General features: G+C 38.3%; 1 protein-coding gene across 12 annotated transcripts in view; it reads right to left on the reverse strand.

Annotated features, from left to right (window-relative positions):
• Nucleotides 1–23,282, reverse strand: part of PDE4D (phosphodiesterase 4D) — a 1,287,470-nt gene that overhangs the window by 35,858 nt on the left and 1,228,330 nt on the right. For 11 of the 12 annotated variants that reach the window (XM_045565991.1, XM_045565990.1, XM_045565992.1 and 8 more), the window contains one exon: nt 21,662–21,774. In XM_045565991.1, coding sequence (XP_045421947.1) covers nt 21,662–21,774 — 113 coding nt within the window. Of the gene's footprint in view, nt 1–21,661; nt 21,775–21,860; nt 22,598–23,282 lie in introns of those variants that run through there. The other variant, XM_045566001.1, reaches the window with a different exon arrangement.

A 23,282-nucleotide genomic window follows, 5' to 3' on the forward strand; every position in this document is an offset into this window, starting at 1 on the left:
ACTTATGTACCAATGTTTATAGCAACTCTATTCATAAGAGCAGAAACCTGGAAATAGTCCAGATATCAATCAGCTGGTGAATAGTTAAACAAATTGTGGTACATCCATAAAATGAAATATCAGAAAAAAAATAAAATTCTAGAAAGCAATAAAAAGAAACATTACTAATATATACAGCAACACAGATGAATCTCAAAAGCATTAAGCAGCAAAGTGAAAGGAGGTAATCATACAAGGCTATATATTAATATTTGCTGTATTGTTTCATTCATATGACATTCTGGATAAAGCAAAACTATGGGGATAATAGGTACTGGGAGTGGTGGGAAGGGAATGACCACAAAAGAGCAAAAGAACAACTTTTTGGGTAGGGTGATGGCAATATTCTACATTATGTACTACATACATCATGTAATTATATAGATTATAGCGGTGGTTATCTAACTGTATACATTTGTTAAAAAGCACTTGATTGTACACCTAACAAGAGCAAATCTTCCCATGTGTAAATTATACCTCAAAAACCTGAATTTGAAAAATATTAGCTGATGTCACCAAATTATTTTAATTCCAGATTTGCTTAACTTTATTCAAAGGTAAATGAGAAATAAAAATCTCCAGCATAGTTACATACAGTGCAATAACATTTTTACTCTTTCAAAGAGCTCCACTATTATTTCCCAGAAAATAGGTATATATTTGTCTAATGTCCATGTCAACTTTAAATAATACACTATTCAGTGAAATCCAACTTGTGCAAAGCCTTTAAGCAATAAAATAATAATAAAAGTATTCTCATAAGCACTATTATTATTTTTATTTTAATCCTTTGGAATGAAAATTTCCCTAAAACATTTTAAATATTTTCCTGCTTTTTTAAACAAACCAAACTCCATTTAATTAATTAATGGTGACCTCCTGGGCCACTATTTTTCACTCATCATTGAATAATCAACAAATAGTTTCTGTGCGCTCATTCTAGGCTGAGTGCTGTGCCAGCTGCTAGAGAGAACAGTCCGGTAACGAAGACACAGCCGCTTGCACGAAACTGAATAGTCCCAACTGCTGTATTCTTTTTTAATCCTTTTATCACTTCTTCATAGGTTTTATTTTTTTCTGAGTCCTTGGCTGTCAGCCTGCTCTCTTTCCTAGTCAGTATGAATCTGCCTCTGTATAGTCAGTTCAGTGCCTCCTTCCCCTTTCTAACAGGAGGGGTTTTTGTCTAAGGCAGCATTTCCCAGAATGTGTTGCAAAGATCAGAAGTCCTGTGCGATAATTCTCAAAGAAGACTTCCACTGTCAAATAAACTTTCAACACAGCACTAACCTTTTTGGAGATTGTGTACATTAGCATATTCAAGGCTCTGCCAGGAACTGTAATAAATATTCTTGCTTTATTTTGTTTAACCTAGCATTTCCCAAGCCTATTTTACTACTGAACTTTTGACATTTATTAACAAGCAAAAACAATCCAAAATACTAGGGATTCACAGAAAATTCTTGTGGAAAGTGATGGGCTTTAAATATCAGATAATAAACTTTTTTAGAATGGTGATTTGCTTATTCACTCAACAAATATTTATTAAACAGCTACTATGTGCCAGCTTGGGGGACAGAGTAATGCACAAAACAGATGAGTTTCCTGTTCATGTAAACCTTCGACTCCCAGGGAAGAAAGACAATAAACATGTAGACAAAAAAATGAATGACAAACACTATGAATGAAACAAAAACGGGGTAATCAGGAAAAGCTGCATTGAGAAAGTGATATCAGAGAAGACCCAAATGACTACAAAAGAGCCAACCAGATTTGAGGCAGAGCACTCTCAGCAAAGGCTGAGGAACACAGTTAGCAGGAGGGAGGACAGGGAGGCAGGCCAAGTAAGATAGTGTGGGTCCTTGTAAGCCTTCTGAAGCATGTGACGATATCACAGGAAGGTTCTGAGCAGAGATGTGATTTACATTTTAAAAAGTTGTCTCTGGCCAGGCTCAGTCGCTCACGCCTATAATCCTAGCATTGTGGCAGGCCAAGGACGGAAGAGAGGCGGGAGGATCGCTTGAGGTCAGGAGTTTGAGGTTGCAGTGAGCTATGCTGATGCCACTGAACTCTACCCAGGGTGACAGAGTGAGACTCTGTCTCAAAAAAAAGTTGTCTTTGTAGAGGATGGTTTGTAAAGGGGCAAGAGCAGACAGAGAAGAGAGGAAGCACTTGAGGAAGAGCTGCCAAGACTTGACGAATGAGAGCCTGGAAGGGAAGAAATGAGAAAGATGGACTCCTAAACTTCTGGCTCGATCAATATCTGCCTTGGATGGATGTGGGTACCATTTGCTGAGGTGGAGAACACTGGAGGAGGTACAGATTTGGAGGAAGATAAGGAAAGGGAAAAATGAGTCCTATGAGTCAAGTGCAGGAACATTTAAATACATGAAGTTTTTTTTTTTTTTTTACTGTTGAGGGACATTTTACCCCCTTGCCCCTAAGTTCTTCACTGAGTTCTGGAAAAGGAAAGCTGCCATATAGTTCAGTTTTGAATAAGATATTTCATTAGGATAGACCACTTCCATCAAAATCTCTTAAAATGTTTTTAGAATATTCCAATAAATCCCCTCTTCATAGCAGATTAGGAATGTGAAAGCCTAAGCAACTTCCTCATCCAAGGTGACACAGTAGAACCAAGATTAGAATCTAGCACACACAGCTGGCAATATTTTTATTAAAGTATTATATCTTACTTAAACTATTTTAGGAATAAAGACTTTACTGAAGGCAATAATAAACACAATTAAAAGTGGTACAATAATAGGACTTTTTTTCATTTGCAACAATGGCACAATAGTAGCGTATGAGAATTATGAGATGTATGATGGTACAGAGAATAGGTTTCTATAGTTAGCTTCACATAAGTTCAAGTCTTGGCCTTGCCTGTTATTAGTACTGTAATATGCAGCATGTTATTTAAGGTCTCTGGGTTGTATGGAGAGAACTGGATTTAATGTACCTGACCTAGCATATATTAAACATGTATCAGGATCTCTATAAGTTATTTATATTTGACCAAAAAGACTGAAACTTGTCATAAGGAAAACAATCTGATTACAACAGCTGCATTAAGATTTATGCAACGATATCTACCCAATAGCTCATGCAATCAATGGCTTGTCTCCAAACTATTATAATAGAATCATTGATACCAGCTGAGAATGCTTTTAGAGATTTCAAACAAACTGGAATAATTCTCTCAGAATGCACTGACCCAACAAATGTAAAGACACCTAGACAGGAGTACTACAACTCTTCATAAATAATAGTCTGCCTCTCCTGAATTTCTTCCGTTGTTGTATAAGTCCATTCCACTTTGAGTGAATGCAGTTTTAATATACGGAGTTAATATCATTCTTCAAAAGAAGCTTTTTATAAATTTCTTAAAATATATTTGACTCTGGATATAAGCAAATAAAAACAAAATATGGCCGGGGATTGTATTATGGAAGCTGCAATGAACAGAAGAGTAGTTAAGACCCTTAATCATTTATGTAAAAAGCACTACAAGCCTTACAGTGATCAACAGCAGAACATGTGCAATTATAGCTTGGGCTGTCACAAGGGAAGCAAGTATGTGAATTAAAACATAAGAACTTCCATTTGGGGAACTAAGAAAACACACTAAGCAGATAACTTTTATAGCTTCTTGAATATCAGTTCTAATAATTCACAAGTTGTTTTCCCCTAAAACTCATAATATTTAATAATAATAAAAGATAATATTAATATTTATTGATTGTCTACTATGTGCCAAGGAGAGTGCTGAGTACTCTCCTGGAATTATCTCTTTTATTTCTAATAATAACCCTATGAGAATTATGATTATTCCCATTTTACAGATGAGACTTAAGGCCTTAGCTATTAATTCTGCAAGCAACACTCAAGTAAAATCCTGCCTTTTCACCGGAAATCCAATCCTGACAATTAAAGGTCTATAGGGCATTTCTACTTAGATATGAGGCCTCACATCAACTTTATGTTTAAAAGTTTAACTGTCATATTGTCCAACCCTCCCAAACCTCCCCTCAACCCCTGCCCAGCTGACTTCTCTGATTTTCCAACTTTTATCCTTTCTATTATTTGGATTTAGAATTTCATACTTTCCTCTGGCTGTAGCCTCCTTAGTCTTATATACCTTATCACCCTTCCCCATGTAATCTTTCTCCTACTAATTCCTTCCTTTTCATTCCTGTCTTATTTCAGGACCTTATCACTTTTGTGCCTAATTTCTTAACAGCTTCTTCTTGCTTTTAGTACAATTTCTCCTCAATATGACTCATCCTGCATACCACCACCAGATTTATCTTTCTAAAATCACTTTGTTATTTTACTTATACTACGTTCATTATAATCAAATTCAAGAGTTCTTCAGGATTTATAGGACAACATGCAAATGGCTTCACCTGGCATTTAATGCAGTCAGCAGTGTGGCACCAATCTACATTTGTCATACTTGCTTTGGGTCCTATAATCAGATCCTCTGGTCCAGGCAGGCTTCTTATTCCAAGATGTCCACTACCTTCCTATCCCCACAAACATGCAGTAAAGCTAAATTCACAAAAGTGTCCCATCCTACCCTGCCTCATCTAGCCCCTGGAATATCGCCTCTTCCCTTGTTATCAACCTATGTGAAACCTTAATGCTCAAGATCCAGCTTTAGTAGCACTTTTTCTGGGATGCTTCCCAATCATTCTGGTCTTGTGTTAAATACACTCTGAACTCCTCTACAGGACAAGAACATCATGAATTATTCTAATGCACATTAACACACAATGGGCTTACTCATACGGCTAGCTGTATTTTCAGTGGCACATCTATATGCTTTTCTATCTATCTATCTATCTATCTATCTATGTGTTTAAATACAGTCATACACAAAAATCTCATTTCACCTATAAGGACCTTTGGAGTAGACATATGTCCTACAATAACCAGGCTATCCAAAGATATTTCCTTAAAGGAAAAAAAAATAACCAGGCTAAAACAAAAATCAATGAAAGCTTAAAGACTGGATTGTCATTGTCTGCAGCCAAAAAGTACAAAGCAAAAACCTCCTAATGATTTCATTCCCACATGAAAGTGGTATCCGATCCAGAGAAAAATGATCAAGAATCAAATACAAATAATAAAGACATACTAAACTAAAACTTTCATTCGAAAGTGATGATGTCAATTAAGACCAAAACCAAGGTCAGATGTCTAGCAACAAAAAGTTTTTATTCGCTACAAGATAGAAACCTTGATAAAAGTAACACAGAACTGTTTTGTTCCGGGTCACTTTAACTTTCCTGTGCCTTGTTACTTCATCTGTGAAATGAAGGAGGTGAACAGACTGATCTCACAAACGTCTTTCACTTCTAAGGGCTTTTGGAATTTTTAAAAAAACAACTTTTATTAAGCTGACCAAAGTTTGATTTCTCTGCAATGTGGCTGACAGCAAGTGGAAAATAAAGAGGGATTGACCACCTACTCAATGACTCATTTTCAGCCCTTATAACAACTACACTGCTAGGGTATTTCTTCTCTTGCTATAGCTAGTGTCAGACTCATGACTAAGACCTCATTATGGGGCTGGAACTAGGTTCAGAGTCATTTCATCCATTCCCTTTTTTCTCAGCTGGATTGTCGCTTTTAATGTGCACAATGCTTAAAAGGTCTACTTTTGGTTCTTATTTCTACTTACCCTAGATACCTAGTATCTTGATATTGATTAATATTTGACACTCTCGTTAATCACAATTTCAGTAATTCATAGAATCAGAAAAATCATTTGGAGGGGCCTTGGAGGTCATCCAGGGAGAGGGAAAAGCAAAACACAAGCAGTGAACCAGTTTTTAGACGTAGTAAAATGGAGATCTACAAGAGACCCTCACAACTCTAATAAAAGGCTTTTCTATGGCTGCCTTCATATTCTTTCAAAGAAATCATAACGAAGGAGTCATTGAGAGTGTAAATAAAAATATGCTATCACAGAGTGCTATGTAACCGAGCTAAAACTAAAGTAAACAAACTCAGTGGGCCATCACATATGGGAGCTAGTAAGGCTCCATAAATCACCATGACTGGGTATCAGGATTTCAAAGGCACACTCTGTAAAGTCTCTCCCAGGCCTGTTGGTTGATTCAAGCTCCGATTGCCTTGGGTTACCTATATGGCAGCATATAAAGTTGACCTTTTAAGTTTAAAAATAGTTCCAGTACTCATCCCTACTAAAGATAGGCCATAGTACCTATCGTGTGTGCACCACACTACATACTTTACATAAGTTTTCAGTTAATTTTCACAACAATCCTCTGAGATTACATTAGTCCGGATCTACAGAGAAAACAAAGGCTCAGAGGTGGAAGTAATTTAATTATCCAAGGTCACAACTGTAGGGTAGGGTAGATTTATATCCAGAAGAGGAATTGTTAAGCTCCTCAGAATTTAGGACATTTAAAGTAAAATCAAGATAAAAGTTCTTATTTTTTACCTGTTCCATTCTATTTTACTCTTCCAGGATCTAATAATAACTTACAACAGTGGTCCCCGACCTCTTTGTTTCATGGAAGATAATTTTTCCATGGACTGTGGGTGGGTGGAGGGGATGGGCAGTGGAGCGGAGTGTGGCTTGGTTCCTAGTAGGCCACAGAACAGTACTGGGCCGCCATGGTACTAGCCGGGTTAGGGACTGTAGACTATGGTACAGCGAATTAGCTTATATTTGTTTTGACATAGTCTATTTTCACCATATTCCAGCCTACATCTTGCTGTCCCAGAGCCCATCAACTACCTTTCCTCACTCCCAGTCAACAGGGTCCTTAGGGGATGGCTCAGCAATTGGGCCACCATCCACTGTTACTGGGCCATGACTCAAAGAGGCAACTGGTGAAGGACGTGACTCCAGCTATTAGTGCTAAAAAAGACCCCAGCCTCAAGAAATACACCACTTCCATAAATCTCCCCTCTCCAGTCAGGTCTACCCCCTCACCCCCTCAGCACAGCTGACTGTCTTCCCTTAAATATTCACACTCTCTGGCTGACCCATTTGGGATTTCTTTATTTCTTCGAGGCTGCCCCAAAGGTTCATTCCAACCAGATTTCACCATATGAACCCTGTGGTGGAAAGGGGGCACAAACATTAACCGATCTGTTTGCCTCCAGCCAAGACAGCCCTGACCTTGGGCCAGCCCAGCCAGACATCCCTCTGTCTCCCACACCTCCCCTTCCTCACCTTGCACTGTCTGATATGTCCTCTTTCTCTCTACTTTTCTTTTTTTCCATCTTCCCTTTCTATATTGCCCCCATTAAGAAAATAGACCTGTAAGACAACCTCATGGTAATAGGCCATTTTTAAAATCCTGAACCTGCTTACATCTGCTTACACTTTCCCTGAGTATATTCCATACCTTCTCTATCTGCTACCTGTCTTCTAACATCAATAAAGTTTCATCTTACCCCCACCCCCAAATCCTCTGCCAGCTTAGAATCTCAGATGTGCTTTTGTCACTTGGTCTTCTCATCCCACCGACCCCATTACCCTTCCATTATACCAGTACCCTGTTAACTTAACTGCCTGCCTAATGTGTTGTCTCACCAGCATGCTCCTCCTAGGAGCTAGGGGGTCAGGTCAGTTTTGTTCCCATCCCAACATGACTTAGAGAACAAGAAAGGCAGAACAACATGTACCGTAGGATTCTCCTCCAGGCATTATATTTTGCTGAAATTGCTCTTGCTATTTTGGAATCTAGTGCTCACTAAATAAATACAAAAATATTATCTGGATATATTTTGAAAATGCAGCCTGAGAACAAACACTTGTTCTATCTTTCCATCTTCACCAATGCTACATCAGAAAATAATCATCTTTTATATCTACTAAGAAGCATATGGATCTTTGGCATGTTTAACTGAACCTCAGTTTTCATGGATAAAAGTGTTTTGAAATGTAGTATAATATTCCTAGAGCTAAATTAGAAATTTAAGGTTAGAGGTCTGAGAAAATATCCAGGATCATGCCCTACCTTAGAAGGCAGGGCATATACTGGTACTTCGTGACCAGCTGTAGTCAAAGACTGTTCGTATGTTTTAAATGGGTAATATTAAAATGTTTGAAAATAAGGCTAAATGGCAGTAATGAGTTTTTCCATTGAATTCTACTTTTGAAAAAACAAATTCCTCTCATGTAGTGTGTAATGATGCAAGTTTTTTGTCTTTTATGTCTTTTCTTCTATATATCCTTTAGTCATTTTACTACTCATTAACACTACACAGAAAAATTAAGACTTAGGCCCAAGCAGTATCTTCTGAGAGAAAGTAAACTAATCTTTTCCTGATGTACAATAAAGAAGTAGGCATATTTCTAGTAAAAGATTCCTTATGATTTCTCAAAGCCCAATTATCACATACCATTATGGAGATCTAAGAGAGCATATTGAGATTATAAGATCAAGAAAACAAGTAACAGAAAACCAAAATATATACCAAAGATAATGTTAATTGGTTTCATTCTTATCACAGCATATCAGTGAAACTGACTTGAGATTTTTTTTTTTAAAGATACAAGAGGATAGGTGTTTAGTTTTAAAAAAGGGAAACGACTAGTCACAAATATTCATTGAACACTTAATCTATGAAAGACTCTGGCCAAAGATCTCAAAAAAAAAAAAAAAACCCAAAGGATTCAAGATTTTTGTTTTCCCACACCTAACTTAATTTTTGAGCATTTTTTAACAGAATTATAGCCTTGCTTAATCTTTGTAGTCTTTAGCTTTTGTGTGAAATGGGGCTTCCTTGCAAATAATTAAATGACACCTACATATAGTTAAAGCACCCATGAAAGAATTATTTATAAAAACTGTGAAAGCCCTTCCAAATTTGAAACTTATTCTCTTCTTAAATTCTTGCTACAAAGCCCATTGTTGTTAATGTTTTAGTTCATTTTTTTCTGAAGTTTGGAAAAAAAAAACCAGCAAATATGAAATGGAACCGTTATGGTCTAAGAATGTATTCCTTCTCTAAAACGTGGAGTTGATGTAAAGGCATAAACAACACAACTCACCTTATTAAGAAATGATCCCTTCTTTGTAATTCTGTATGATTCAGTACTATTTATAATTCTTGAAAAAGACATACAATTAATTGTTTTTTGTATGATTCTTTTTTCCCCTTAATTTCCCACTGTTGTGAAATGTCTATTCGTCCATCTTGACTGAGTTTAGAATGGAATGATCAGGTAGATTTAAAAGGAGAATAACAAAAGGAAAACACTTTGATACATCCTCTCAAAATACTCTGAAGAGTATTATTTCTTTAAGATGTCTTTATTCGTATGTAAGACTAAAGCAAAAACAAACCAACAAAAACACTGCTATGTACAGGGAAAACAGTCTTGAAATCAGCCAGTTGCTTTCTGAGATGGAGAAGGGAGACGCCAGCCTGCACTGACTCCAATATGGCCGCCACATCTTTGCCTGGTTGCTATGGACACATCTCTGTCAGCCTGTGCTTTCCACTCTCCAGACCTGTTTATGATGGGCCGAGGTGTTTCCTATTATGGTGCCTATATCTGCATAGCACACTGCTTGCCAGTAATAAAAGCAAGAGGCTGCCCCTATAGGGATTACAGTACAGCAGACCAGGGTTGCTGATGGGGACTCAAGCATGCCCTGGGCAAGCTTCACAGAATACTCTCTCATAGGCAAAAGCTGACAAACACACCCTTTCTACAAAGGCTAGCAGGGAAAGTATTCAGCTATGTCATTAGAATGATATTGCTATAATAGGTATAGAGGACAGAGAACAGTTTAAGGCCATGAATATGGCCTATGTGGTTTTTGCCTATGCACTATAAACTTATAATTTAAATAAGATAAGACTAATCTAGCATCTACTATCCTAAAATTTCTGAGACATGAGTATCTATAGGCAGAACTGAGACTCTTAAGTGGGAAATGGTCAGGATTCTTATCATTGAAAGAAAAATACCTTTCTTGAAAGGTATGAACTACCAATACAAGGTGAAAAATGGCATTTACATTCACCAATATCATGCATCCTGTACTAATTTTTGTGACCAACTACAGAATATTACATTGACACTCACAAGGTTTGGGCTAAAAACAGTGTAGAAGGCCTAATCAGAAGAATGAAACAAAGACACAGAATATTGTACTAAGAGCTAAGAGAATTACAAATAAAAATCCTATGGAAGGTCAAAGGTGAAAGACATATCACACCTGGGGTGGGAGACATAGAAGATAGGACAAAAAAAGCTTTATAAAAGAGGTAGTATTCCAAATAGGCCTTAAAGGATGGTTAACGGTTTTTTTTTTGAGACAGAGTGTCACTCTGTTGCCCAGGCTAGAATGAGTGCCGTGGCATCAGCCTAGCTCACAGCAACCTCAAACTCCTGGGCTCAAGCAATCCTTCTGCCTCCTGAGTAGCTGGGACTACAGGCATGCGCCACCATGCCCGGCTAATTTTTTCTATATATATATTTTAGCTGTCCATATGACTTCTTTCTATTTTTAGTAGAGACAGGGTCTCGCTCTTGCTCAGGCTGGTCTCGAACTCCTGAGCTCCAACGATCCGCCCGCCTCGGCCTCCCAGAGTGCTAGGATTACAGGCGTGAGCCACCTCACCCAGCCGGTTAACGTTTTTTAAATAAAATTTTTGTTTTAGAACAGTTTTGGATTTACAGAAAACTTGTGAAGATAGTACAGATAGTTCCTGTACACTTTACATGCAGTTTCCCTATTATTAACATCTTACATTACTATGACACATTTGTCAAAATTATTGAATCAACACTGATACATTGAACTAAAGTCTATATATACTTTATTGAGACTCGCTTAGTTTTCAACTAATGTTCTTTTTCTGTTCCAGGATCCCATCCAGGATATATTATATTTAGTAGTCATAACTCCTTAAAGAGGAGCCTCTTGGATATGAGTTTCTCAGTTTTTTCCTTGTTTCTTCTGATAACTTTGACAGTTGTGAGGAGTAATGTTCAGGTATTTTGTAGAATGTCCCTAACACAGATCTGTCTGATATTTTTCTCATAATTAGATTGGGGTAATATGTTTTCAGTAAGAAAACCACAGATACAAAATGCCATTTCATCTGCTCATATCAAGGGTGCATACTATCACTTGATTTATGATTGTCAATGTTGACCTTGATAAGCTGACTGAGGTAGTGTTTGTCGGGTTTCTCCATTGTGGAGTTACTTTTTTTTCCCCTTTCCATACTGCACTGTGTGGAAGGGAGTCAATATCCACAGCCCACATGTAAGGGGTGGGGAGTTATGTTCTCCCTCCTTGAGGGTGAAGTATCTATATAAGTTATTTTGAATTCTTCTGCACAGGAGATCTGTCTATTCTCCTCTATTTAATTATTCATTCAATAACTTATTTATACCAATACAGACTCACAGATATTTATTTTATACTTTGGGTTATAATCCAATGCTACATTATTTTCTTGCTCAAATTGTTCCAGTTTTGGTCATTGGAAGCTCTTTCAGTTTGCTCTTGTATCCCTTTGACATATTTCCATAGTGTGGAGTTCTGTTTGTTTGAGCACCTCCTTACTTTCTGGCACTGCAAGATGTTACAGGCTCATCTTATACATTTCATTCCTGAGTCCCTAGAATCAGCCATTTCTCCAAAGAGTCCTGGCTCCTTTTATCAGAGAATGGTATAAGGAACAAAAATGTGGGTGGTAGGTGTCCTCACTGCTACTGGGTGTCACTTCTTCTAGACCCTCCCAGCTGACAGAGCAAGGAAATATTTGTGTGTGTAGCAGATGGTTAAGATGCTGAAAGGTGGAATGAAGGGCTATGTTCTTAATATACTTTTCTCTTAATATTAAATATTAATAAGATATTGTGTATCTGGGTTACTTCTAGTCTCATTCAGAGGAATAACAGATATATTCATCTATGAAAAAGACTGGCTAGGCTATTCTCCATTGCTTTATGCATTTCTGCTAGAAAAAGCTCAGAGATTGATCACAACTAGTTATAGATTTTTTTAAGAAAAAAAAAAAGCCCAGAGATTTTTAGACATTTTGATAAAAACTGAAGCTGGCTTAATGGGCTATACTATAAAAGTACACAAAGAAACAAAGGGTAAACACCCTGAAAGACAGAAATAGAGGTGGAAAAAAAAGCATAGAAAACAACCACCAAAAAAACTTGGCTTTGTAAAAGTCACTAATGGGGAGAGAAGAGGAAATGAAACACCACAATAGTTCTCCTTTGGTTAGTACCAACGTCATTAGGCCACCATTAGAAGCTCATCGAAGCTCATCGGAAAGGTAGGAATCAGGACAGCAAACAAACACCCTCTTACCCTCAGCCCCCAAAATAAGAGAAGAAAAACTAACAATATTCCTTTATAGATGGAAAAAAATTAATGTACTAAGTACCAACTCTGTTCCTGACTTTGTCCTGATAATTCTCATCTTTCATTTCATTAAATCATCATAGCAGCTATTTAACAAATGAAGACACTGAAGCACAGAAGGGAAACTGGTCCCATGTATACTTGGTAAAGGGCAGGCTGGCTACAGGAGGGCTGCTCTAAATCCACAGATCACGCCGCCTGAGGAACAAATACCTAATTAATGGGACATTTCTTTTGAAGAAATTTGCCATTTTCTCCTTTAGTGGTGAAATCTCATTGAAGGCAGAGAAGAAAAAGTGTAGGTTGTTTAAAACATATCATTCTAATCAGAAATGAGTCTCAAAATTGTTCTTGCAGTTGATTTAGACTAGTATGTCCAGAAGTATGCCCAGTGTTCATAAGTGGTAATCAAAATGCTTTAAAGTGGTACACAGATAAATGTTTTCTCATTTTGCTATAGATTAATTTTAATATATATTAGAAAAAATATAACTGGAATATCAAACCTATGATTTCATGCATATCACTGCTTAAGATGAAGCACTCAGGTGGGTATTTACATTTAAAAATAAACTGTTTTAAGTAGCTTTTCTATACATTAACAAACTATCCAACAACAATTAAGAAAACAATCCCATTCATAATAGCATAAAAAATCCTTAGAAATAAATTTAACCAAGGAGGTGAAATATCTGTACACTGAAAACTATAAAACACTGATGAAAGAAACTGAAGACATGAAATGAAAAGATGTCCATGTTCATGTTTTAGAAGAATTAATATTGTTAAAATATCCATACTACCCAAAATGATCTAAAGATTCAATGCAATTCCTATAAAAATTCCAGTGTCATTTTTCACAGAAATAGAAAAAAATCCTAAAATTCATATAGAACCAAAAAAGACCTAATAGCCAAAGCAATCTTGCGCTAAAAGAACAAAGCCGGAGGCATCATATTCCCTGATTTCAAAATATGCTATAAAGCCACTGTAATCAAAGCAGCATGGTACTGGCATAAAAACAGACACAACGAATGGAACAGTATAGAAAGAAAGGCCAGAAATAAGCCAAAGTATCTGCAGTCAACTGATTTCTGACAAAGGTGCCAAGAACACACAATGGGGAAAGGACGGTTTCTTCAATAAATGGTGTTGGGAAAACAGAATATCCACCTGCAGAAGAATGAAATTGCACCCTTATCTAATATCAGATACAAAAATCAACTCAAAATGATATAAAGGCTTAAGTGTAAAACCTGAAACTATAAAGCTACTAGAAGAAAACATAGGGGAAAATTTCTACAACATTGGTCTGGGCAATGATTCCTTGCATAATGATTCCTGCAAAAGCACAGCCAACCAGAGCAAAAATAGCCAAACAGGACTGCATCAAACTAAAAGGCTTCTGCACAGCCCAGAAAACAATTAACAGAGTGAAGAGACAACCCATCAACTGGGAGAAAATATTGGCAAACCACATATCTGATAAGGGGCTAGCATTCAAAATATACAAGGAACTCAAACAAATCTATAACAAGAAAACAATAACCTAATTTAAAAATGGGCAAGGGATATGAACAGACCTTTCCCAAAAGAGGAGATACCAACGGCCAACAGATATACTGAAAAATGCTCAATCAACATCTCTAATCATCAGGAAAATGCAAATTAAAACCACAATGGGATATGGCCTCATGCCTGTTAGAATGGCTATCATCATATAGATGAATGGTAACAAGTGTTGGCGAGGATGTGGAGAAAAGGATCCCTTGCACATTGTTAGTAGGAATGTATTAATATAGTATAGGCATTTTGGAAAACAGTATGGAGGTTCCTCAAACATCTAAAAATAGAATTACCATATGATCTAGCAATTCTATTTCTGGGTATATTTCCAAGCAATTGAAATCAGTATTTTGAAAAGATATCTGCACTCCCATATTCATTTCAGCACTATTCACAAAAGCCAAGATATGGAAGCAACTTAAGCATCCATCAACGGATAAATGCAGTGGTCCCCAACCATTCTGGCACCAGCGACCAGTTTCATGGAAGATAATTTTTCCACAACGGGGTGGGAAGAGAGGGGGATCAGGCGGTAATGCACGGCCCGGTTCCTAACAAGGCCATGGACCGGTACTGGGCCACGGCCTGGGGGTTGGGGACCGCAGGATAAATGGATAAAGCAAATGTGGTACATATACAAAGTGGAATAACATACAGCCTTAAAAAAGAAGGGAATTCTGTCATTCTTGACATCATGGACGGAAATGGAAGACACTATGCTAAGTGCAATATGCCAGGCTCAGAAACACAAACATTGTGTTTAATAAATGATATCACTTATATGTGGATTCCAAAAATGTCCATCTCATAGAAACAGAGCAGAAAGTTGGTTACCAGTGGTGCCGGGACAGAGAGGGAAGAATAGGGAAAAGGAAGATGTTGATCAAAGGGTACAAAGTTTCAGCGAGACTGGAGGAACAAGTTTTAGTGCTCTATTGCACTGCATGGTGACCACAGTTAAAACTGTATGTTTCAAAATCGCTAAAGTAGGTTTTTAATGTTCTTACTGCAAAAAAAATGCTATATTGGTGAGGCAATAGGTATGTTAATTAGCTTGGCTGAATCTTTCTATAATGTAGACATAAAATATCACCTTGAACCCTGTAAATATATACAATTATTATGTCAATTAAAAACAAATAAATTTTTAAGAATATTAATAAAAAGTACATTGCTTTAAATTGAAATATTCAACATATAATAGCAGATATGAATGTACACAGAAATAACAAGGTTTGAATAACTAATTTAAACTGTTATAAAATAGAAACATCATCTTTTTCTTCTAAGAAACATTATGTTCTTGCTTTGCAAGGAATATAGGACACAGGATTTTTTAAAATTTTTCTTTTTTGTATATATTCTAGACAGGTGAGCACATGTAATTTACTGAGCACCCAGTGTGTGCTATGCACTAAACTGAGTTTTGTGTACATTATGGTGACAATACTATCGACAACTTTTCAATTTTATTTTCCCCTTTCATTATCCCCACTTATAAATGAAGAAATTGAGCTTCAGAGAGGTGAAGCCTGTTGCCCAAAACGTTAGGTAGGAAACAACAGCTGGAATTTGAAAGCAAGTTCGCCTGATGAAGAAACATCTATGTTCTTTCCATCCTATAAAGCTGCCATAAGTATCACTGATGTATATTCCAGGCCAGGGAGTAAATATCATTTATTCTAATCACATACAAAGTACAGCAAATAACAACAAAATCCCAGAATACTAAACAATAATAATAATAAATACTTTCTTAAAGATAAACTCTCTTCTAAGAGGAACAGATAATAACCCTATTATACTTGCAGTTGGTAATCCAACATAACTAATTTCCTAATGAACACAGCATAATTATTTATTGTTTAAGTAAATATCAAGGCTCATCCACACACCCTTGTTAGAGTTAATAAAAGAAAATGCCTTCTTAAAATGCCTTTCGAAACTAGTATGGATATTAAAATAAAGGGCTATTCATCTCTTTATTTTCTAGAAAGATCTAAGACTAATAGTGCCAATCAAACTATTACACCAAGCAGCCAGGTATAGAACTACTGTCCTGCCAGAGCTATTCTGTCACAAAATAAACCCCAGCAATGTGTACTTTTAAAAAAAGAGTTGGTCTCTCCTGCTGCAAAAGAGAAACCAAACTATATATTTTATGGATCAATTGAAAATCTTGACATTAACAGCATTTCACATCTATCACATATTTGTATTGTAAGTAATAGCTATACTCTATGTGACTATCACAGAAATCTCCTTAAACTCAACAAAAGCATTATCTATCACCCTAGCTATTTGGGGAAAAGGAGTTTGTTTAATCTATCCATAACATTGGGAAAAGTACAAGGCTTATGTTTTGAAATTTTTTTCAAAAACGGAGATAGTTCATAATGCTCTCAGATAGAAGTTACCATTATCCCATAAATCACATCAAAACATAACTGAAAGCAATTTCTTTAGCTGTGGTCCCCAATGCTCCCCTCCTGCCCCTATCCATGGAAAAACTGTCTTCCATGAAACCAGTCCCTGGTGCCAAAAAGGTTGGGGACCACTGTTGTATAGTAATAATTAATTTATTGAATTATAAAAATTAGAAGTTTTTGGTAATTGAATATTAGGAATATTTAAGCTTATCATCACTCAGTACTGACACAGGAATTGAGTTAGTGACAATAGAGACAAATTGATATTTGTTTTAATCCTTAGTGTCTTGCTAAATTAAAGTCAAGGGCTTTACTATTCAATGAAACAAAAATTTCCTTTCAAAGTGTCTCCCTCTTCTATTACTACTTAAAAGCAAAGAAAGTATTTTTTCCTAACACTGATTATAAAAACAAGGATTCCCAATCCTTCATATTAAACTTTAAGGCATTATACGTAAGCTACACAAATCTTTCCCAAATCTACCTTTAGTAAGAGAATGAAAAAGCAGATAAACCCAAAACATCAAAAAGTTGAGTTTCTATTATAGAAGATATTTTCTTTTAAAATTTAAAGTTTTTCTTTAGGCATGTTGATTAACTCTTCACAATTCTTTTATCTAAGTTTTAATATTTTAATGGGGAAAAACAACTGCTGCTGTTTTCTCTCATAAAATTAAAATGCCTTTTCCAACTAACTTAGCTTCCTTCTTTGCAAAAGTTTAACATGTATTTCTATTCTGAGTTATTTTGTATTTACATAATGCTGAAATACCTTAAGATTTAGCCACGTGTATGAATATCCTATATTCCAGCACCTCTCTTGCCCACAGGACAATCTATGAGCAGTCATAGAAAGTGCTAGTAGCATACTTTATGCATTGACATCTGCAAAGCAGTAGGGGGAGTAGTGAGAGAAAGCACTAAGAAAAAGCACCCTAGAAAAGCAGTTTAATTTATAGGCAAGAGAAACATTCTAGAGATGTTTGCTAAAAACCAAATATACAAAATAAATTCCATAAAGAAGTCATGATCACATTTGCAAAGCTGGCCTAAGTACATTTGGAATGAGCTATAGAAAAACAAGTCTCTTAGAAGGATGCTTGAATCCTAACTTTAAGACAGACTTTCAGCTTGAAGTACGGTAGTTTCCAGCAATGCCAAGCCTCAAACTGCCCCCAAAATTAGAGAGTAGAAACAAAACACATTTTTATAGTGGCATGTTTTGGGGAGAACTCAAAATGATTTTGTTTTCTCCTCCAAACATCGCTGCATTCACATTGAAGGCCTGATGAAACATGTATCGTTAGCCCACAAGAGGATAAGGTTATGTAGGGTTCCATAGCATAATCCTTGAAAGCCCTTAGGTCCAGACCCCTGTCCTGCTCTCCTCTCCACCAGATCCCATTCTCATATACTTTCCATGAGAGAAAGGTAACCAAAACCATAGTGAAACTATTCTGCATTAAAAGGTATTTTACTGAAAAGGTACATTAGCTTTGCAAAATCTAAACAATAGGAGGGAAATCTGCCCACCAACTCCCATTATATTTTACATGTTATAAAAGTTAAATAAGGGCTGTGTTTTCAGTTTTAGAGTAAAAGAGAAAAAGTACTTAGCTCTTCTGTCTGGCATTCTGTAACTGGAATTTAAGAAAAGCCTAAACTTCTAATTAGAACTTTAAAATGTGTATGTCTATATTATGCCAAAAATACTGTAAATATAAAGTAAGCATTTTTTATAATACAGACATGTGCACTAAAGACAGTTATCTAAGAATTATATGAATCCATGAAACTTTAAATGTCTAGCATAAATTAAAACTAAATGGTAAAAAAAACTTTTAGCCAAGTAGGCAACCAATGAAGTTTGACATGAATCCCAAATAACACCAATAACAAGTGGTAATTGGTAGTGCCCACTATTGTCAGACACTGTATTAGCCAGCTGTTTTATATGTATTCTTTTGAACTCTTAAACTGACCTTTCAAAATAGTTATTATTACACCCATACTATGCTAAGGAAACTGAAGCTAAAAAGTTGAAGTCATTTCTCTAACGTAACTCAGCTAGCAAGGAACAAAACCATGATTCAACTTCCAGGTCTGTCTGCCTCCAAAGCTTTGAGACCTCACTAAAAAGAGTCATCCTCAACTGTAGCAATGAGGTTCCAGAGGAAATCTATACAAATCTCAGGCAGATTACTGTGCTGATGAGAGTAAATGCTGTAGATTTAATCACTCAAATTAAATGCCATCTGGAATCTCTTAACCCTCTTGGTACAAGCATTCTGCATGTGTTACAGCCAACCTTGGCCTTGGCCAAGAATTCAATAATCTTCCTGCCTCATACTATCAACAAGCAGTGTGTACATTATAATAACAATACAGGAAATACAGCTAGTTGCTTCTAAAGCATCATTTAAAAACTGCTAACTGGTTTAGAGTTCTCTGATTAAAGTATCTATGAAATATATGAACAATTTGTTAACACAATTTGTTAACTGGTTTGGGGAATCAATTTCATTTTGTAACACTCGAATCTATCTCCATAGTAAGTGTTTTCTATCATCACTTTAAAATCCTGATCTCTTATTAGTGTTTTCATTGTCCTTTTTAATCTATGAGAGTAAATTTTTAAAAATCTCAAGAGAGAAGAACACAGAGAAAATTTTCATGATTTTTCAAAAGCAAAAAAAGGATAAGCTGAAAACATGGTTTGGTTAGAACAAGTATACATAAAAAGAATGGATGGCAATAAAACCAATAACTGAAAAGCAATGTTTCAGACTGGTTCATTCATATTTAAGAGATATCAAACAACCAAGTGGACGTGTGATGTATACATTTCCAGTTCAGACTGAAAGTGCGGCATCACTAACATGGCCTTCAGATCAGCTGGCCCAACTCAGTTGATAGCTCTTGTGGATGTGGCCTATTCGTGCCCTTGTTATTAAGCAGAAGGGTAACTTTACAACCTTCACCAAGAACTTTTTTTTTCTATGCTAACCCTTTTTCTGCTATAAAAAGTCATGTGAGCTTAGCACTTACTTAGAAATCAATGAGTTTAAAAAGAAATGAATGGCTTGGAGATTTTTTTTTCCCAGCACTGAAGATAACATAGAAGATGCTGTGGCTTGGACATTAAAAGTTGAAGCAACAGCTTTAGCTGAGCTAGGTTTAATTTTAAAAATAAGTGTCACATCAATAATCTTTCAACCACAAAACAAACACAGCTAGAAAGACTACATTTTGAAAAAGGTATTTTCTTACTTTACCTAGATTTCACTTCAACCAAATAAACCCATGTTCCATACTAAACCTGTAAATTAACTCAAAGTCTAATATGGGGCCTTCACAACAAATATTTTAAATAAAAATGTCTCATTTGGTGCCTTTAAAAGAAAAGAATCATTTTAAGCAATTATTGTGACCTAAAGTTTTTTCTTATCTTAAAGTATAGATAAGTTAATTACTTGACAGTTGAAGTCATTTACCATACATTATTAGATTTTACATTAATTTTTAAGTTCAAACACACGTCTCATCATTAAGAATATGGATTTTAGAGAAAGTAACTGCAGCTGCCCAGGTTCATTTAGCTGAAAAAGTACTGTCAAATCATCTTGAAGACATAAACAAATGCTCGCATACCACTAGGTGCCTTCAGATTCAGCTCTTCCTTTTATTATACAGAATCAACCAGACAATAGAATTAAGATCTCAGGCCCACTGCAGAATGGGAGCATTCAGCATTTAGGACACTGGAGATATTCAGCTTAAGTCTACTGCTATTATGAATCAAATTAAGAAATTTATACAACTAAAAATACATTACCCAAATGAGAACAATGGTACCTATGCCACAGTGGGGAGTAAGAGTCCCCTTAAAAGAGCAATAACCGGTCATTCTGATAAGGAGCCATGCCAAATTTAGAAATGAGGCCCAAACAGAAAAAAAACTATGTATTTAATCATCAGTGTGCCCATGGGTAGGTCAGTATTTGCAGGCAGTGGGGGGAGGGGCGCCTCTTTTGTTTTATTTATTAGAAACCAACTTTTCCCTTAAACAACAATACTATCAAACAGTGCTACATAAACAGTATTAACTGATAGGACAATCAAGTGGCTGATACGCTACGGTATTTTTTGTAAAAACTGCATGAAAACAAAACAGGTGGGATAAAAACTATAAGAAGCTTAAGAAAAAGGCATCACTTATTGAAAGATATATACACATAAACTGTAAGATGACATAACCTTCTTGACCTTGTTAATAGGGGGCCAAAAATACTTAAATATCTTTAAGAGACAACTATTACTAATTGCCACACAACATTACCAGTGCTTACTGGAGAAATCCCTCAGCCATCTGCATCCAACATGGACATGCCTCTTTTCCTGTCCCTTTAGCCAAATAGTCATTGAAAACATTCATAATCCCAACTATTTCCTTGCATAACTAAAGACAAAAAAACCAGATTTTCCTGAAAACACTCTACCTTGCATTCCAGGCTATTTTAAGGCTGTCCCAGGTTGAAGGTTACTTCTCAGACCCCAAAACTATATTAACTGCCAAGCCAGCACCTTAGCACATATGGCACAAATGCCTAGTTGAAGCCTCCTTGTAACTGAACGACCTCAGAAAACTGGATTTTCTCTCCAAGATTAATGGAAACAAAGGTAATGATTATAATGAACCTTCTAACTTTGTTAACATTTCCTGCGGATGTATATGGCCAAGTGAATATATAAAGAAAGGCTCAGTTCTTACAAGGTACCCTGACCAGTAGATAAATGAGGTTAAGGTTCCAAGTTCAGTGACCTATTCTGAGTTTGGTTGCCCTAGGTGGTGACATTCAAGTGATTTCACTGACATCCAGTAATTCTTATTTTCAACTGGGAATCCCAAGAATACCTTTAAACATGCAACGCTAATGCACCCTACTGGATTTCTGTTCCAAGGGCAAAATGTCACTTAGGAACTCTGTATCCTGGGGGTACTCAATCAAACTCTGTCAAAGTTGCTTTTGCAAAATGTTTAATTTATCTGTAGTGAATAGAAGAGAGAGGGAAAGCAGGGAAACAGGAACCCTCCTCCAAAGGAGCACAACAGCCAACATGCAGTTGGCGTGACAATTCTCTCGTATTTCCCAGGGGCATGGGGACCGGTGGCTTCGCCAGCGTGGGAATCAGCGGCTTAGGGGCGCCAGCGACAGCAGAACAGGGGCTTACCTTGTTGGAGGCCATCTCACTGACAGAGTGCCTGGTCTGCAGGGTCTCTAGCTGGTCCAGACACCAGTCCAGCTCCTCCAGGGTCTCGCTGGCCAGTTTCTGGTAGGCCTCCTCTGCGAAGAGACAGGGAAAGGGGGACTCAGTTCTCAAGCGCTTCACGGGGCCGCCAGTGAGTTCAAAGGGGGCCATCCTGCCGTACCCCGCCATGCTCGGACGCCCGGTGCCGGCACATGAGGGCTGCTCCTTCATATTGCCGAGCCCGGCAGCGCGACGGGGGCCGGGGCTCTGCTGGCGGGGCGGCCGGCCTCGGGAAGGCAAAATCTCTCCAGCTTGGCGTCTCGGTTATCCTCCAAGAAGGGCGCGCAAAGAGCGGCAAGCCAACTTTTACGCGGGGACACGGGCGGAAAACCCACGGTGCGACTTGTGACGGCGGCGCGGCGGGCCGGAGTCCCCGTCCCGGAGCCCCGCTCTGGAGGACGGCGAAGGCGGTGGCGCGCGCGCCTCAGCGCCCGCCCCGCGGGGGAGCTCTGGTCCCCGGCCCGGTCTCCCCGGTCCCCGGCCCCGAGCCCGCCCCGCCTGCCGAGCCTTCCGCGCGGCACTTGAAGCGAATGAATCAGCCGCGGCCGGGTGCGCGGCCACCACGTTTCCTGTTTTCTTTCTCAACTCCTCGGGCGGCGGGCGCAGCGCGGCTCCATCGCCGCGGCTTTCCGGGAACACTCCCCCTCACGCCCCTCACGGCCCTCGGCGCTGCCTGGCTCCTCCTCAACCCCCTTGAAAAGGATTCCGAATCGCAACAGCCTGGCCGTGCCACCCGCCGCGTCCTTCCCCTCAGCCCCAGCGCCGCCCCGCCGTGCCATCACCCGGCGCGGCCGGGCGCCGCTCGCTTTGAAGCGCAGCCGGGGAGGCCCCGGCGTGAGCGCGAGTGTGTCTGTGGAGCCGCTGTGGGGCCGTCTGTGCCACGAGAGCTGCGGAAAACCCGGCGTGGAGCGCCCGCAGCCCGCCGCCCGGGGTCGCGCTCGCCGCGGGGCTCAGGACGGACCCGGCGCGCAGGCGCGCGCGGCCGCGCACCTGCCCCGCGGGAGCCCCACGCGCCCCGCCGAGCCGCTGCCCCTCCCGGTCACCCCGACTGCCAGAGCCGTCGCGTCTCCACCGCTCGCTGCTTCCCGCGAAGTTTCAGGGGAGAGGCTGGCAGGCGGCACAAACAGGGTTATTTAGGACCCGCGCAACCACCGTTTCTGAGGGTTTCCGATTTACCTACTTCAAGGAGGCAGGGTTGTGGGAATAATAGCATTTCTATGAAGACCAGATTCTTTCTGTACCTAGGTCAGCCCCTACTAAGTACCAGACTTTTAAATTTTGAGGTGGACATAAACAGGCAAACAAAATATGCAATGTTGTGGGGTCTTGAAGACTTTAGAATTCACAGATAGGACAATATGCTGCATTTTCACATTAAGCATTGCCTGGTAGTTACCTTAAAGTAACAGCAACGTGAATGAACCACGTGGTAAGGAGAATTTACACACGTCTTACATAAGTACTCCCTTCCTCTGTGATATTGCACAAGACCAAGATGATCTTGTGGTGCCAAGGAAGAAAATCTGGCAGGGTGTTTCTACCC

The sequence above is a fragment of the Lemur catta genome, chromosome 12, assembly GCF_020740605.2.
Source record: "Lemur catta isolate mLemCat1 chromosome 12, mLemCat1.pri, whole genome shotgun sequence".
NCBI lineage: Eukaryota > Metazoa > Chordata > Mammalia > Primates > Lemuridae > Lemur > Lemur catta.